Genomic DNA, 16,983 nt, shown 5'->3' on the forward strand with positions numbered 1-16,983 from the left:
TATCTGTGTTCTGTCCCTTCATTCTGGCATAGTCTGGGCTTTGGGTTGTTTTAATACATCATAGATATATATACTCGATTGAGGTTGAACTAAATCCTTCGACTCAGCCTTCACTTCTACGTCTCAGCTGAATAGCCTATACACAATACAGCTATTATGTTTTAGTATAAGGAAAATAAACCACTTCAGTTAAAAAGACAAACAACAAGCAATCGTTGCCTTGCTTGGGGCAATCGAATCCGGTGTTTACCGACAATAGTCGAGCGGCTCCGACCGAAAGCAAAAGCCGACATATTCTGAGCATCTTCCAAATGTTCAGCCCCAGTCGTCAAGTGCTGCTCTTGGGGGGCGCGATTGAGAGGGAGGGTGACACCAAGAACGGAGAGAAATACATGCATCGATAGGCTAGGCTACATATTTCTCCTCCTACAAACACGTTGTAACGTTGCCTACTCTGTCAATACGGAGGAGGTAGTGTGAATTTAAAGGTGAGTGAGCTAAGGGGATAAAAAATGTTTTTACATGTGGTGGATGTGATGAGATTCTTCAAATAAATTCGCCACCTGGTGCGTGACGGGTTAAATTCTGCAGTTTTTGGTGAAATGCTCGTGAGGGTGTCTGTTGGCTTTCCTGCATATTGAGATGTTAGGTTAATAGCCGATTATTATCCGATAAGGGCTTTATTGGATGAAAACAGGGCGTGCTTGTTCCGGAGAAGATGAAAGGTGAGAAAATTGTGATTAGGTTGTTACGTTTATTGGGGGGGGACGATTAAACAGACTATGCGCATCATCGGGATGGTGGTATGATGGGACACGTTTTCAATAATGCATTACCATGCTGATTTCACAGTCTGCTCTACAGAATGCCACACACGGGTGCAATCATTAAGCTACACAGGTTGGATAGGCTCGTGCCGGTCCAATGCCGGTCCCTATTTATGACCATTTAGATTAGGCCTATATAGCCTAATGTAAGATATTGCTTCAGAATTTGAGCCATAGCCTATGACAAGAAAAACTCACTGAAACAATGTAGCCTAGCAGGGATATGCAATAGGCTATGTTATTTGAAATATCCTTGAATATTCCCATCATGGAATGCAATATGTCGCCTTAATTCGCAGTACCTGTTAATTCATGTCGAGATGAATTGTTTGACTCAGTTTGGCACTGTAAGATTATTGATGCATAATACACATCTAATCAATGCAAATGAATAGTCTACGGATCCTGTCTCCCAATCAGTATATCTTAATATTTAGGACTATTATTTTTTTATCGAATGGTTTAGCCTATACTGAATCCTTTATTTTTAAAGCATCCATCCATTATAAATTGAACGATGTGCTCCTGCAGCTTGTACCGGCGCGCTGCTGCCTCCGGTGCTGTGCAGTGTCGCCCCCGCCGCTTATATGTTGATGACATATGGTGGCCTGAGTCTGCGCTGCCTGCATGTTACAATTGCCAACTGTTCAGGTACATGGCAGTATAGTACAGTAGTGTGCGCTGCTGGTCATCAGTCATCACCTGATCGCTGTTAAGGGATGGCCTTGGCCTGTATGTCACTGCTATTCAAGCCTTTTTATCCTCTGAGGTTTATCTGTTGGGATTTTATGAACACGTGTTTGTCTTGTACACAAGAGACTTTAATCAAAGGATGTGGGAATATTCCCATGTCTTGTTACTGTTGGGAGGGGATTATTTTAATATGTTCTGGTTATGATAGAAACACATTACACACCTATTTGTTTTTGCTGTCTGTCTCTAATTTGGCACATATATATTTTTATTGGATGACTGTAAACTGGAAGTGATGCTGATTGATATATTGCTACCTCCTGTAATGGCCTATTTTCAACTGTCACAATTAGGAAATTATGAAGCTACATCATCTGTGAGTTGTCTTTCTATGTCCTCACTTGAAAGACAATGATGAGTTGAGGATAAGGACATTTACTGTAGCACTCTTCCCCCTCATGACCTCTGATCTGACAAAATCTAACAGGTGAATGCAATATGGTGGAAACCTGTCCACTCCTTTCATATATATATATATAAGAGAGAGTGAGAGACTGAGAGGGAGAAATAGAGAGAGAGAAAGACAGAGTGATTGAGAGAAAGAGGGATAGAGAGAAATACACATAGAGAGAGGGGGAGAAAGAGAAATACAGTTGAAGTCAGAAGTTTACATAGACTTAGGTTGGAGTCATTAAAACTCGTTTTTCAACCACTCCACAAATTTCTTGTTAACAAACTATAGTTTTGGCAAGTCGATTAGGACAACTACTTTGTGCATGACACAAGTAATTTTTCCAACAATTGTTTACAAGTTGACTGTGCCTTTAAATAGCTTGGAAAATTCCAGAAAATTATGTCATGGCTTTAGAAGCTTCTGATAGGCTAATTGACATCATTTGAGTCAATTGGAGGTGTATCTGTGGATTAATTTCAAGGCCTACCTTCAAACTCAGTGCCTCTTTGCTTGACATCATGGGAAAATCAGCCAAGACCTCAGAAAAAATGTGTGGACTTCCACAAGTCTGGTTCATCCTTGGGAGCAATTTCCAAACACCTGAAGGTACCACATTCACCTGTACAAACAATAGTATGCAAGTATAAACACCATGGGACCACACAGCCGTCATACCACTCAGGAAGGAGACGCGTTCTGTCTCCTAGAGATGAACAAACTTCGGTGTGAAAAGTGCAAATCAATCCCAGAACAACAGCAAAGGACCTTGCTGAAGATGCTGGAGGAACGGGTACAAAAGTATCTATATCCACAGTAAAACGTATCCTATATCGACATAACCTGAAAGGCAGCTCAGCAAGGAAGAAGCCACTGCTCCAAAACCACCATAAAAAAGCCAGACTACGGTTTGCAACTGCACATGGGGACAATCATTGTACTTTCTGGAGAAATGTCCTCTGGTCTGATGAAACAAAAATAGAACTGTTTGGCCATAATGACCATTGTTATGTTTGGAGGAGAAAAGGGGAGGCTTGCAAGCCGAAGAACACCATCCCAACCGTGAAGCACGGGGGTGACAGCATCATGTTGTGGGGGTGCTTTGCTGCAGGAGGGACTGGTGCACTTCACAAAATAGATGGCATCATGAGGTGGGAAAATTATGTGGATATACTGAAGCAACATCTCAAGACATCAATCAGGAAGTTAAAGCTTGGTCACAAATGGGTTTTCCAAATGGACAATGACCCCAAGCATACTTCCAAAGTTGTGGCAAAATGGCTTAAGGACAACAAAGTCAAGGTATTGGGGTGGCCATCACAAAGCCTGACCTCAATCCTATAGAACATTTGTGGGCAGAACTGAAAAAGTGTGTGCGAGCAAAGAGGCCTACAAATCTGACTCAGTTACACCAGCTCTGTCAGGAGGAATGGGACAAAATTCACCCAACTTATTGTGGGAAGCTTGTGGAAGGCTACCCAAAATGTTTGACCCAAGTTAAACAATTTAAAGGCAATGCTACCAAATACTAATTGAGTGTATGTAAACTTCTGACCCACTGGGAACGTGATGAAAGAAATAAAAGCTGAAATATTTATTATATAAATATTAATTCTCTCTACTACCATTCTGACATTTCACATTCTTAGAATAAAGTGGTGATCCTAACTGACCTAAAACAGGGAATTTTTACTGGGATTAAATGTCAGGAATTGTGAAAAACTGAGTTCAAATGTATTTGGCTCAGGTGTATGTAAACTTCCAACTTCAACTGTACAGTGAGATAGAGACATGGACCTAGACAGAGAGAGAGATAGAGAGAATATTTTTTAGAGTACTTAAAGAAGGGAAGGCGGTGGATAAATGAAGAGTCAGTCTATGTCTGTGTGGTATGAGACCTCATCCATCATCCATTTTGATTTACACAACACTTCCAGGCAGGCAGCCCAGGGCTGCATCTCAACAGTCTAAAGTGGCTTCTTCCCCTTGTCTCCTTTCCTTTATCCGTCTCCTTGCCACAAAATTGATGAAAGCAATATGGTTGATGTGTATTGTTGTGAATCTGCTTTCACCTATCAAGTAGTTTTACACTCATCAGAGCAGATGAAGGAAAGGAGACTAAGAGAGACTATTGAGATGCACCCATTGTCATTTTAACTAACCAGAAACCCATGACCTCCAGTATAACATTCAGCCTACAGCCTACAGCCTAGTACTGTTCTGTTGGCGCAGTGATACCTTTTGCTTTTCTGACACTTCATGATTTAAGAATGTATTTTCTGATGAGGGAGGAGAGAAGGGAAAGAGGGAGAGAGGAAGTGAATATTGGTCATGTGTGTTTGTGTCTACGTGATTTATGGACAAGTGTGTGTGCATGTGTGTGTGTATTGTATCTAGTGTGTGTGTGTGTGTTTGGGGTGTGCATTTCCTTGCAGCCCGACTGGATACTTTGCCTTCATTACAGTGACAGAAGTGTTAGGGGATAGATGCACCAACCACTGGGGTTATGTAAGCCAAGGAGAATGAAGGAAACGATGTGAAGGTGAAGGAATGAAGGACAGACAGAGACATCTTTGTGGGGTTCATGCATCTGCAGTCATTGAAGGCTTTTCCGCCTCTTTAAAGGAGCTCAACAAAGGCCTGTCTATTCCTCCTCCGCTCTCCCTTCTCAGTGACCAGAGACTCAGAGGGTGCATCCCAAATGGCACCCTATTCCCTATATAGTGCCCTACTTTTGATCAGAGCCGTATGGACCCTGATCAAAAGTAGTGGAATACATAGGGTGCCATTTGGAACAAATCTCAGATGAAGACAGACACAGTCTTTGAGTTCAGAGTGGGATGCTGCTGGAGCTGAGATTTTATAAGATAAGGAGGAGGAGAGGGTGAAAGGGGGCATGAGAGGAGAAAGAGAGAGGGAGGGAGAGAAAGAGAGGGAGGGGAGAAAAGAAGAATGAGAGGGAAGGACAGAGGAGGCATAGCAGAAATGGAATGGGAAATAAAGAGAGAGAAGAGAGGGATAGAGAGAGTAGCATGAGGCAGAACAGGAAATAGAATGAGAAAAGATAGAAGGACAGAAAGCAGGAGAGGAGAGAAAGTAACAGCTGAGTCAGACAGAAAAAAAGAGAGAGACAGGGACAAATTGGAAGATGGATGAGAAGATGATGCAGGGAAGGAAATAGGATAAGAGATGTGGGAAGAAACAGAGAGAAAGAGGGAGGCAGGAAAATAAAATAAAGAGGGTGGCTGTAAAAAGAGAGTGAAATACATGACAGATAGAGAGGGACTGATAGAGAGGAACTGATAGAGAGGGACTAATAGAGAGGGACTGATATAGAGGGACTGATAGAGAGGGACTGATAGAGAGGGACTGATAGAGGGACTGAGAGAGGGACTGATAGAGAGGGACTGATAGAGAGGGACTGAGAGAGGGACTGATAGAGAGGGACTGATAGAGGGACTGAGAGAAGGACTGATAGAGAGGGACTGATAGAGAGGGACTGAGAGAGGGACTGATAGAGAGGGACTGATAGAGAGGGACTGAGAGAGGGACTGATAGAGAGGGACTGATAGAGAGGGACTGATATAGAGGGACTGATATAGATGGACTGATAGAGAGGGACTGATAGAGAGGGCATGATAGAGGGACTGAGAGAGGGACTGATATAGAGGGACTGAGAGAGGGACTGATATAGAGGGACTGATAGAGAGGGACTGAGAGAGGGACTGATAGAGAGGGACTGAGAGAGGGACTGATAGAGAGGGACTGAGAGAAGGACTGATAGAGAGGGACTGATAGAGAGGGACTGAGAGAGGGACTGATTGAGAGGGACTGAGGAAGGAAGAGAGAGTGACATAGAACTGGACTGATAGAGAGGGACTGAGGAAGGAAGAAAGAGTGACAGATAGAGCTGAACTGGATAGAGAGAGACTGAGGGAGGAAGAGAGAGTGACAGATAGAGCTGGACTGATAGAGAGGGACTGAGGAAGGAAGAGAGAGTGACAGATAGAGAAGTCTAGGTGAATAGGGGACAGAAAGAGAGAGAGATACAGAAAGAGGAAGGGAAGAAAAGAGGGAGGGAGTGAAGGATAGCAGATGGCCCAGTCCGGCAGCTCATGGTTAAAAGCCCAAAGGAGAGGAGGCGTGTTTGTGTGTGTGTGTGTGCGTGTGTGCGTGTGTGCGTGTGTGCGTGTGTGCGTGTGTGTGTGTGTGTGTGTGTGTGTGTGTGTGTGTGTGTGTGCGTGTGTGTGTGTGTGCTTGTTTGTGTGTGTGTGTCACTGTAAACCCATTTAGGCACCAGGGTGTTGTTTCCCTTACAAAAAAACAACATGTCAAATTTGTCCTTTTTATTTTTATTTAAAAAAAATATTTAAAAAACACATCTGACTCACATGTCTGCTTTTCCCACATTACATTTTTCACTTGATTTGTTCACATACGTGTCTGACTCATGTGAATGTTTTTTATTTTACATGTGACATATTTCACATGATTTGTTTACACCTGTGTTCACACGTGTCCATAAACCACGTGTTTTTTCACGTGTTCCTTTCACATGTGATTTTATGTAAGGTTTCTGGCCCCAAATGATTCCAAAAACTATTTTTTCCTCCTTAAATGGAGTAGAAGATCTTGGATTATCTGCTTCACAGGTCCTCTAAAAACAACAGCGCAGATAATTCCCATTACGTGCTGTAGTAACACAAAGATATGAACATGTTTCACACGCCTGTGTTCACACATTATGATATAACATCAAATCCAATTTGATTTGTCACATGCACCAAATACAACAGGGAAATGCTGAATACAGTGAAATGTTTAATTACAAGCCCTTAACCAACAATACAGTTTGAAGAAAAACATGTTCTTATTACCATGTAATTCTTCAGTAATAAGAACACAGCAAGGTGTTCCCAACGTTCCCAACGTGTTCTCAACGCAGAATCAACCTATACAGACAGAACATGGCTGTACCAAGGGGTCACAACTGATGTGTGGTTGTTGCTGGTGTTGTCTGAGGGACCCTCTCCTCTGGGGCTCCGCTGTGTCCTGTCTTTTGGTTCAGATTTAATAAAATGACTGTGCTTTCAGGCTATGATAGTGGCTCGGCTCTCTGCCCAGTGCAGGGTGTAAGAGTCTGGGAGAGAGAGAGAAACAGAGAGAGGAGAAGATTAGATAAGAGTGTCTTGTAGCAGAGAGAGATGGTGGTTGGGGAATTATGACATTATCACATGCTAATTGTCCTCATTAACAAATGAGAGCAGCAGGTTTTCTGCTCCTGCCAACAGATCGGGTCTCTGCAGGTGGCTTAATGCTTCCTGCTTTGTACACACATTCCCTCTCTCTTTCACACACACACACACACACACACACACACACACACACACACACACACACACACACACACACACACACACACACACACACACACACACACACACACACACACACACACACACACACACACAGCCAACAGTTCAGGCCTGTGTCTAAATGTCTAAATGCTATCTCTTTTCATCTCTAGTGTTCAGGATCGCAGTGTCCTACAGTGTATACACTCCTGATTAAGCATCCTGTTACAGAATAACTTTCCTTCTATGCAGGACATTTAAAATGTGAAATGTATTTGAGGTTTCAAAGGGATTCTGAAGTTTGTAATTTCCACTTTGAAATTTCAGACTTGATTTGCCCCAATGAAAAATGTATCAACCCCTACAAAAATGTCCATTAATTATAATCCACATAATAATTCACATTTCCTGTTGCTGCAGGATTATTTTCCTGCTGTAGCAAACTGGCTGTAATTAAGGAAAAGGTGGATCTCTGTTTGAAACCCAGCCAAGTAATTACCCAGCTCCCCCCAGTCCCAATTACCATTAATTATTACCAGGCTGTTTTAATTCAGGCATGTTCACTGACACCTAATCAATATACCAATCCCTGTCTGGATCCATTGGGAGCCTCTCGTTTGTACATGTCAAAATATAACATCAAACATTTTGCATTGGTGGTAAATTGAATTCCCCTGGACATCAGGTGTAGGGATTCAATGCTGCAAAATATCTACTGAGCAGTTTTTTCTTTAAGTAATCATGTGTTGACAGTCGTCAGTAGATGAAAAACCTTGGCCATGTTGGAATACTTTGAACATGATTGATATAACGTGACTGATATGACGTGACTGATATAACGTGACTGATATAACGTGACTGATGATCACAAACACACACACACACACACACACACACACACACACACACTGCATTCACTCCTCTGGTGATGTCAGACAAGTTAAGTGATCCAAAGGACATCCTCTCGGCTCCACTTCATGCGATGATGTCACCATGAGATGATGTCACCACCACAACATTCTATCATTGTCTATGAATTAGCTAAGGGAGCACCTCCCTCACCCTCACCCCCACCCATCCAAACACAATCAGATGGAGACACAGAAAGAACAACTGAGGGAGGAGAAGAGGATGTGGAGGGGACAGATAGAGATGGAGTGGCATTATATTCTAATGTGCCACTTATCAAACACCATTTTTGTTTATACTCAATCTTTCCTTTATCTTATCTTCCCTTCATCTCTCCTTCTTTCCAGAGCCAGGAGATCTGATGAAGATGAAGACAGTCAGTGTGGCAGTGGTGCTGAGCTTGCTGCTCTGCTCAGGTATGTCGTTAAGCCCAGAGATGTATGACCAGTTATGATAAGGTCACATGAGATAATACTTTATTGAGGTCAAAAGGGGGAATGTGACGGTAGCAGTCATCCATCTCTGATTCAGTTGAGTTATGTGGAGCTGTCCAGAGTAGTGTGGAGCTGTCCAGAGTAGTGTGGAGCTGTCCAGAGCAGTGTGGAGTTGTCCAGAGCAGTGTGGCGCTGTCCAGAGTAGTGTGGAGCTGTCCAGAGCAGTGTGGCGCTGTCCAGAGTAGTGTGGCGCTGTCCAGAGTAGTGTGGAGCTGTCCAGAGCAGTGTGGCGCTGTCCAGAGCAGTGTGGAGTTGGCCAGAGTAGTGTGGAGCTGTCCAGAGCAGTGTGGAGCTGTCCAGAGCAGTTTGGAGCTGTCCAGAGTAGTGTGAAGCTGTCCAGAGTAGTGTGGAGCTGTCCAGAGTAGTGTGGAGCTGTCCAGAGTGGTGTGGAGCTGTCCAGAGCAGTGTGGAGCTGTCCAGAGCAGTGTGGAGCTGTCCAGAGTAGTGTGGAGCTGTCCAGAGTAGTGTGGAGCTGTCCAGAGCAGTGTGGAGCTGTCCAGAGCAGTGTGGAGCTGTCCAGAGTAGTGTGGAGCTGTCCAGAGCAGTGTGGCGCTGTCCAGAGCAGTGTGGAGCTGTCCAGAGCAGTGTGGAGTTGGCCAGAGTAGTGTGGCGCTGTCCAGAGTAGTGTCCAGAGTAGTGTGGAGCTGTCCAGAGCAGTGTGGAGCTGTCCAGAGTAGTGTCCAGAGCAGTGTGGAGCTGTCCAGAGTAGTGTCCAGAGCAGTGTGGAGCTGTCCAGAGTAGTGTGGAGCTGTCCAGAGTAGTGTCCAGAGCAGTGTCGAGCTGTCCAGAGTAGTGTGGAGCTGTCCAGAGTAGTGTGGAGCTGTCCAGAGTAGTGTGGAGCTGTCCAGAGCAGTGTCCAGAGTAGTGTGGAGCTGTCCAGAGTAGTGTGGAGCTGTCCAGAGTAGTGTGGAGCTGTCCAGAGTAGTGTGGAGCTGTCCAGAGTAGTGTGGAGCTGTCCAGAGTAGTGTGGAGCTGTCCAGAGCAGTGTGGAGCTGTCCAGAGCAGTGTCCAGAGTAGTGTGGAGCTTTCCAGAGTAGGGTCCAGAGCAGTGTCCAGAGTAGCGTGGAGCTGTCCAGAGTAGGGTCCAGAGCAGTGTGGAGCTGTCCAGAGCAGTGTGGAGCTGTCCAGAGCAGTGTGGAGCTGTCCAGAGCAGTGTGGCGCTGTCCAGAGTAGTGTAGCGCTGTCCAGAGCAGTGTGGAGCTGTCCAGAGTAGTGTCCAGAGTAGTGTGGAGCTGTCCAGGGTAGTGTGGCACTGTCCAGAGCAGTGTGGAGCTGTCCAGAATAGTGTGGTGCTGTCCAGAGCAGTGTCCAGAGTAGTGTGGAGCTGTCCAGAGTAGTGTGGAGCTGTCCAGAGTAGTGTGGCGCTGTCCAGAGCAGTGTGGAGCTGTCCAGAATAGTGTGGTGCTGTCCAGAGCAGTGTCCAGAGTAGTGTGGAGCTGTCCAGAGTAGTATCCAGAGTAGTGTGGCGCTGTCCAGAGTAGTGTCCAGAGTAGTGTGGAGCTGTCCAGAGTAGTGTCCAGAGTAGTGTGGCGCTGTCCAGAGTAGTGTCCAGAGTAGCGTGGAGCTGTCCAGAGTAGTGTGGAGCTGTCCAGAGTAGTGTCCAGAGTAGTGTGGAGCTGTCCAGAGTAGTGTCCAGAGTAGTGTGGAGCTGTCCAGAGTAGTGTCCAGAGTAGCGTGGAGCTGTCCAGAGTAGTGTCCATAGTAGTGTGGAGCTGTCCATAGCAGTGTGGAGCTGTCCAGAGCAGTGTGGAGCTGTCCAGAGTAGTGTGGAGCTGTCCAGAGCAGTGTGGAGCTGTCCAGAGCAGTGTGGAGCTGTCCAGAGCAGTGTGGAGCTGTCTAGTGTCCAGAGTAGTGTGGAGCTGTCCAGAGTAGTGTCCAGAGCAGTGTGGAGCTGTCCAGAGTAGTGTCCAGAGCAGTGTGGAGCTGTCCAGAGTAGCGTGGAGCTGTCCAGAGTAGGGTCCAGAGTAGTGTGGAGCTGTCCAGAGTAGTGTGGAGCTGTCCAGAGCAGTGTGGAGCTGTCCAGAGCAGTGTGGAGCTGTCCAGAGCAGTGTCCAGAGCAGTGTGGAGCTGTCCAGAGTAGTGTGGAGCTGTCCAGAGCAGTGTGGAGCTGTCCAGAGTAGTGTGGAGCTGTCCAGAGTAGTGTGGAGCTGTCTAGAGCAGTGAGTAGTGTGGCGCTGTCCAGAGTAGTGTGGAGCTGTCCAGAGCAGTGTGGAGCTGTCCAGAGTAGTGTGGAGCTGTCCAGAGTAGTGTGGAGCTGTCCAGAGTAGTGTGGAGCGGTCCAGAGTAGTGTGGAGCTGTCCAGAGTAGTGTGGAGCTGTCCAGAGTAGTGTGGAGCTGTCCAGAGCAGTGAGTAGTGTGGCGCTGTCCAGAGTAGTGTGGAGCTGTCCAGAGTAGTGTGGAGCTGTCCAGAGTAGTGTGGAGCTGTCCAGAGCAGTGTGTGTGTCCAGAGTAGTTTGTGTGTGTGTACAGGTTCAGTGTGTGCAGGTATAGTGTGTACAGGATCAGTGTAAAAACAGGTTCAGTGTGTACAGGTTCAGTGTAAAAACAGGTTCAGTGTGTACAGGTTCAGTGTAAAAACAGGTTCAATGTGTACAGGTTGAGTGTAAAAACAGGTTCAGTGTAAAAACAGGTTCAGTGTGTACAGATTCAGTGTAAAAACAGGTTCAGTGTTAAAACAGGTCCAGTGTAAAAACAGGTTCAGTGTGTACAGGTTCAGTGTAAAAACAGGTTCAGTGTAAAAACAGGTTCAGTGTAAAAACAGGTTATGTGTGTACAGGTTCAGTGTGTACAGGTTCAGTGTAAAAACAGGTTCAGTGTGTACAGGTTCAGTTTAAAAACAGGTTCAGTGTAAAAACAGGTTCTGTGTGTACAGGTTCAGTGTGTACAGGTTCAGTGTAAAAACAGGTTCTGTGTGTACAGGTTCAGTGTGTACAGGTTCAGTGTAAAAACAGGTTCAGTGTGTACAGGTTCAGTGTAAAAACAGGTTCAGTGTAAAAACAGGTTCAGTGTGTACAGGTTCAGTATGTACAGGTTCAGTGTGTACAGGTTCCGTGTGTACAGATTCAGTGTAAAACAGGTTCAGTGTGTACAGTTTCAGTGTAAAAACAGGTTCAGTGTAAAAACAGGTTCAGTGTAAAAACAGGTTATGTGTGTACAGGTTCAGTATGTACAGGTTCAGTGTAAAAACAGGTTCAATGTGTACAGGTTCAGTGTAAAAACAGGTTCAGTGTAAAAACAGGTTCAGTGTGTACAGGTTCAGTGTGTACAGGTTCCGTGTGTACAGGTTCAGTGTGTACAGGTTCAGTGTGTCAAGGTTCAGTGTAAAAACAGGTTCAGTGTGTACAGGTTCAGTGTAAAAACAGGTTCCGTGTGTACAGGCTCAGTGTGTACAGGTTCATTGTGTACAGGTTCTGTGTGTACATGTTCAGTGTGTACAGGTTCAGTGTGTACAGGTTCAGTGTGTACAGGTTCAGTGTAAAAACAGGTTCCGTGTGTACAGGCTCATTGTGTACAGGTTCCGTGTGTACATGTTCAGTGTGTACAGGTTCAGTGTGTACAGGTTCAGTGTGTACAGGTTCAGTGTAAAAACAGTTTCAGTGTGTACAGGTTCAGTGTGTACAGGTTCAGTGTGAAAACAGGTTCAGTGTGTACAGGTTCAGTGTAAAAACAGGTTACGTGTGTACAGGCTCAGTGTGTACAGGTTCAGTGTAAAAACAGGTTCTGTGTGTACAGGTTCAGTGTGTGCAGGTTCAGTGTGTACAGGTTCAGTGTAAAAACAGGTTCAGTGTAAAAACAGGTTCAGTGTGTACAGGTTCAGTATGTACAGGTTCAGTGTGTACAGGTTCAGTGTGTCAAGGTTCAGTGTAAAAACAGGTTCAGTGTGTACAGGTTCAGTGTAAAAACAGGTTCAGTGTAAAAACAGGTTCCGTGTGTACAGGCTCAGTGTGTACAGGTTCATTGTGTACAGGTTCCATGTGTACATGTTCAGTGTGTACAGGTTCAGTGTGTACAGGTTCAGTGTGTACAGGTTCAGTGTAAAAACAGGTTCCGTGTGTACAGGCTCAGTGTGTACAGGTTCATTGTGTACAGGTTCCGTGTGTACATGTTCAGTGTGTACAGGTTCAGTGTGTACAGGTTCAGTGTGTACAGGTTCAGTGTGTACAGGTTCAGTGTAAAAACAGGTTCAGTGTGTACAGGTTCCGTGTGTACAGGCTCAGTGTGTACAGGTTCATTGTGTACAGGTTCCGTGTGTACATGTTCAGTGTGTACAGGTTCAGTGTGTACAGGTTCAGTGTGTACAGGTTCAGTGTGTACAGGTTCAGTGTAAAAACAGGTTCAGTGTGTACAGGTTCAGTGTGTACAGGTTCCGTGTGTACAGGTTCAGTGTGTACAGGTTCAGTGTAAAAACAGGTTCCGTGTGTACAGGTTTAGTGTGTACAGGTTCAGTGTAAAAACAGGTTCAGTGTAAAAACAGGTTCAGTGTGTACAGGTTCAGTGTGTACAGGTTCAGTGTGTGGAATACTCCACCAGGAGGAGTAATAGACACAACCTTCATTTTTGTTTCTTATGGGTCCTTAAGACACAGTATAGTTATCGGTCATATATTTAACATATTTGATGAATTACATTTCTATGCATAAATATGAAATATCACCAACCTCTTTTCTCTTTGTCTGTAGCTCTGTCGGCCCCTTTGAAAGGTAAGCATCCCTGCCATCTGTTATCAATGCATCATTAGTTATGATATAGTACTAAGCTTTGTGATGCATTTCTGTGAAAATTGTAAACATACCCTCCCACCACCTCCCAGGTAAAGAAGACTCCCAGAAGACCATGTTCTTTGGGGAGGACTTCCATCTGCAGCTGCCCTCCCTGGCTGCAGAGGTTTTGTTCCAGCCCAGTAGTGCCAAGGCGGGGGTTGAGGTGGTCCTGATGCGGGGTGGATCCGTGGTCGGTAACCGTGCCAAGCTCAACAGTCAGCTCAGTCACCTGATCCTAGCGAACGTGGGCGAGGGGGACGAGGGGACGTACTCGGTGAAGAACAACGAACAGCCGGAAGAGGTCCGACGCATCACACTCATCGTCAGAGGTATGCGGTCCGAGTGTTGGAAGAAGGAAGGTTGTCTCTGGGAGGGGGGTTGGAAGAAGGAAAGTTGTCTCTGGGAGGGGGGTTGGAAGAAGGAAAGTTGTCTCTGGAAGGGGGGTTGGAAGAAGGAAAGTTGTCTCTGGGAGGGGGGTTGGAAGAAGGAAAGTTGTCTCTGGGAGGGGGGTTGGAAGAAGGAAAGTTGTCTCTGGAAGGGGGGTTGGAAGAAGGAAAGTTGCTCTCTGGGAGGGGGGTTAGAAGAAGGAAAGTTGTCTCTGGGAGGGGGTTAGAAGAAGGAAAGTTGTCTCTGGGAGGGGGGTTGGAAGAAGGAAAGTTGTCTCTGGGAGGGGGGTTAGAAGAAGGAAAGTTGTCTCTGGGAGGGGGGTTGGAAGAAGGAAAGTTGTCTCTGGGAGGGGGGCTAGAAGAAGGAAAGTTGTCTCTGGGAGGGGGGTTGGAAGAAGGAAAGTTATAGGGGCTTCCGAGTGCTGTAAGGCACTGCGTCTCAGTGCAAGAGGAGTCACTGCAGTTCCTGGTTCGAATCCAGGCTGCATCACATCCAGCTGTGATTGGGAGTCCCATAGGGTGGTGCACAATTGGGCCTAGTGTCGCCCGGGTTTGGCCGGGGTAGGCCGTCATTGTAAATAAGAATTTGTTCTTAACGGACTTGCCTAGTTAAATTTTTTTTTTAAAGGTATAGGGAATAGTGTGCTGTTTGGGACACAGATACACACAGTCAGAGAGGAATGATGACTCGGTGATGCTGTGAAGACTGAGCTTTGCTCTGCATGGATTGGCGTTCCAGGCTGTCTATATTGCAGTCGCACGCAACAACCAATGGTTTTATGCCACATGCTAAATCAGTTGATGCAGTTGTCTGATATCAAATGATGCAGTTAACTGTGTTGAGCTGGCTAGTTGTGTGGCGCCTTGACAGCACCATATGGAATTAACAGTGTGTGGAGAGGAGGTGTGTGTGGAGTTAACAGTGTGTGGAGAGGAGGTGTGTGTGGAGTTAACAGTGTGTGGAGAGGAGGTGTGTGTGTAGTTAACAGCGTGTAGTTAACAGGCAGTAATTATGCAGCTATTTAACCACCCCATCCGTCCGTTCATCCCTCCCATCCATCCATCCCTGCTGTTTTTCTTCTGTCTTTATCCTCCTTTTCTCTCTCTTGTTCTTCTCCTCTATGTCATTCTCTTCTATTTTCCTCACATGGTTCTCTCTCATTCTTTTGTCTTCCCTTTCTGTTTCTCTCTCTCTCTGTTTCCTGATCTCTTGTCTCCCTCTCTTTCCCCTTGTCCTCCCCTTTTATATCCTCATTCCTTTCTCTTGTTCTGTCTCTGTATCGAACCGTCCCTGCCTCTCCCACCCCTTTCTCTGTCTTTTAGACTGTTCCAATGAGCAGAACATTAAGTATGGGGAGAACTACCACATCCAGCTGGCAGGGGTGGAGGCTCCCATCACCCTGGAGTATAGGCCCAGTTCTGTGGAGGCCAACCTGACTTCCAGGTACAGTTGTTTCTCTGTCAAAATGTAAACTTCTCTGCTTTCCTCAAAGGAGGATTTACTGTCTCCCATCAACATTGATTATCACGATGTAGTATCGTGATATTGCGATACTATTGTGGTTGTCATGATAGCATCATCGTTATCGCGATAGCATTATCAATATGATAATTATCGTTACACCATCATTATATCATTCTGTTATTCTGAGCAATATCATGACTGTTGTGATAGCAAGTTCTATTATGGTTCTTCATTAACCCTCCAGGCCGCCCCTGGTGCTGATGACCCGAGGAGGGCTCTTCAGAGACGGGTACCAGGGGCGCCTGAGTGTCAACGAGCGCCGGGTCACCCTCAACGCCGTGACAGGCGCCGATGAGGGAAGCTACACCGTCAGAGACACGAACCTGAAGATCATGAGGAAGGTCTGCCTAAATGTCAAAGGTACATTTGTTTTCATCCTCCCTCTACCTTCTGTGGCCAACCCTTACGTTTTCTCTGTTTATTTCCAACCTGCTGCAAGTTCGCTGTAAAGTTAGTCATCAATGGGTTTAAAGATGGAATCCGCAGTAGGGGATCAGCGCCACTGTCCGCCCTACCGCTGTTGTTATTGTAGTTGTTTTGTTAGGTGAAGCAGAGGTGAGGAGTGCTGCACAACCTGGTAAAACATTTGCAGTACATATTCTGCTCTTCTATCGCGCGTGCAATAATGTCAGAGGGGAAAACAGTGTTTGTTGTTTGCAGTAACTTCATTGTTGTTGTAGTATTGCAAACAGACGTGGCAGTTTCGCCGTTAACAATTCCAGCTTCAAATGGATTATTTTGCCTATAGTGTTCCAAAATGTTTTGTTTGTTAAATGCCCTCTCTCTCTTTTTTCTCTCTCCCTCTGGCTCTTCTTCTCTTCCCGTCTCTTTATCCCTCTTTCTTTTGTCTCCTTCTTCCTCTCATTATGGAATCCATAAATTCATAATTAAATAACCCCCCCCCCTCTCTCTCTTCTTCTCTTCATCTCTCTCTTTCTGTCTCTGTCTCCCAGAACACCAGAACTTTGTGAAGCTGCCGTACGCTGGCACCCTGAAGATCAACCTGATTCTGAATGCCTCCATGGTGCGTCTGTTCTACACGCCCGACTACGACTTCAAAACCAGACAGATCCTGGACGGGGGACAGTTAACGGTACTGGAACGGCTGATTTAAAATCACTCAAATACTACCCTAATCCTACTCCCTATAGCGCACTGTGGGATGGTAATAATACATTATCACTTATATATGCTTATGAGAAGTCTTATAATGCATTATACCTGTTGGCTTGAAGTGAAGTCTTACCAAATATTTATATCCAATTGATTTACTTTTATTTGCCAATAAGTGATTGAACTTTTGAACCGACCATGGCTCTTGGTTGATGATAGGTGCCAGCAGACCTGGATCTGGTGGGGCGGATCTCTCTGGATCCGTCTGTGGTCATCCTGGACCAGGTCAAGGCCAGCGACGTCGGACAGTTCAAGGTCACGGACATACTGGGGTTTCCTGTGTCCAACGTCTACCTGGAAGTGGAGGGTGAGGAGAGGGGGATGAATGGAGGAGAGGAAAACAGAGGAGAGGAGTAAGGAGGAAAGAGGGATGGGAGGATGATGGAGAGGGGGCTGGATTGGAGGACTTTG

The 16,983-nt window shown here is 45.7% G+C and overlaps 1 protein-coding gene across 2 annotated transcripts in view; it reads left to right on the top strand.

Moving 5' to 3' along the window:
- LOC110512505 (regulation of nuclear pre-mRNA domain-containing protein 2) overlaps positions 1-16,983 on the top strand; it is a 23,096-nt gene continuing 6,113 nt past the window's right edge. Inside the window, exons 1-8 of one of the 2 annotated variants that reach the window (XM_036971328.1) lie at positions 1-488; positions 8,582-8,650; positions 13,408-13,428; positions 13,539-13,817; positions 15,198-15,318; positions 15,584-15,759; positions 16,353-16,492; positions 16,732-16,879. In XM_036971328.1, coding sequence (XP_036827223.1) covers positions 8,596-8,650; positions 13,408-13,428; positions 13,539-13,817; positions 15,198-15,318; positions 15,584-15,759; positions 16,353-16,492; positions 16,732-16,879 — 940 coding nt within the window. In that variant the 5' untranslated portion in view covers positions 1-488; positions 8,582-8,595. Of the gene's footprint in view, positions 489-534; positions 726-8,581; positions 8,651-13,407; positions 13,429-13,538; positions 13,818-15,197; positions 15,319-15,583; positions 15,760-16,352; positions 16,493-16,731; positions 16,880-16,983 lie in introns of those variants that run through there. The other variant, XM_036971320.1, reaches the window with a different exon arrangement.

This window comes from Oncorhynchus mykiss, chromosome 3 (assembly GCF_013265735.2).
Source record: "Oncorhynchus mykiss isolate Arlee chromosome 3, USDA_OmykA_1.1, whole genome shotgun sequence".
NCBI classification, from domain to species: Eukaryota; Metazoa; Chordata; class Actinopteri; order Salmoniformes; family Salmonidae; genus Oncorhynchus; species Oncorhynchus mykiss.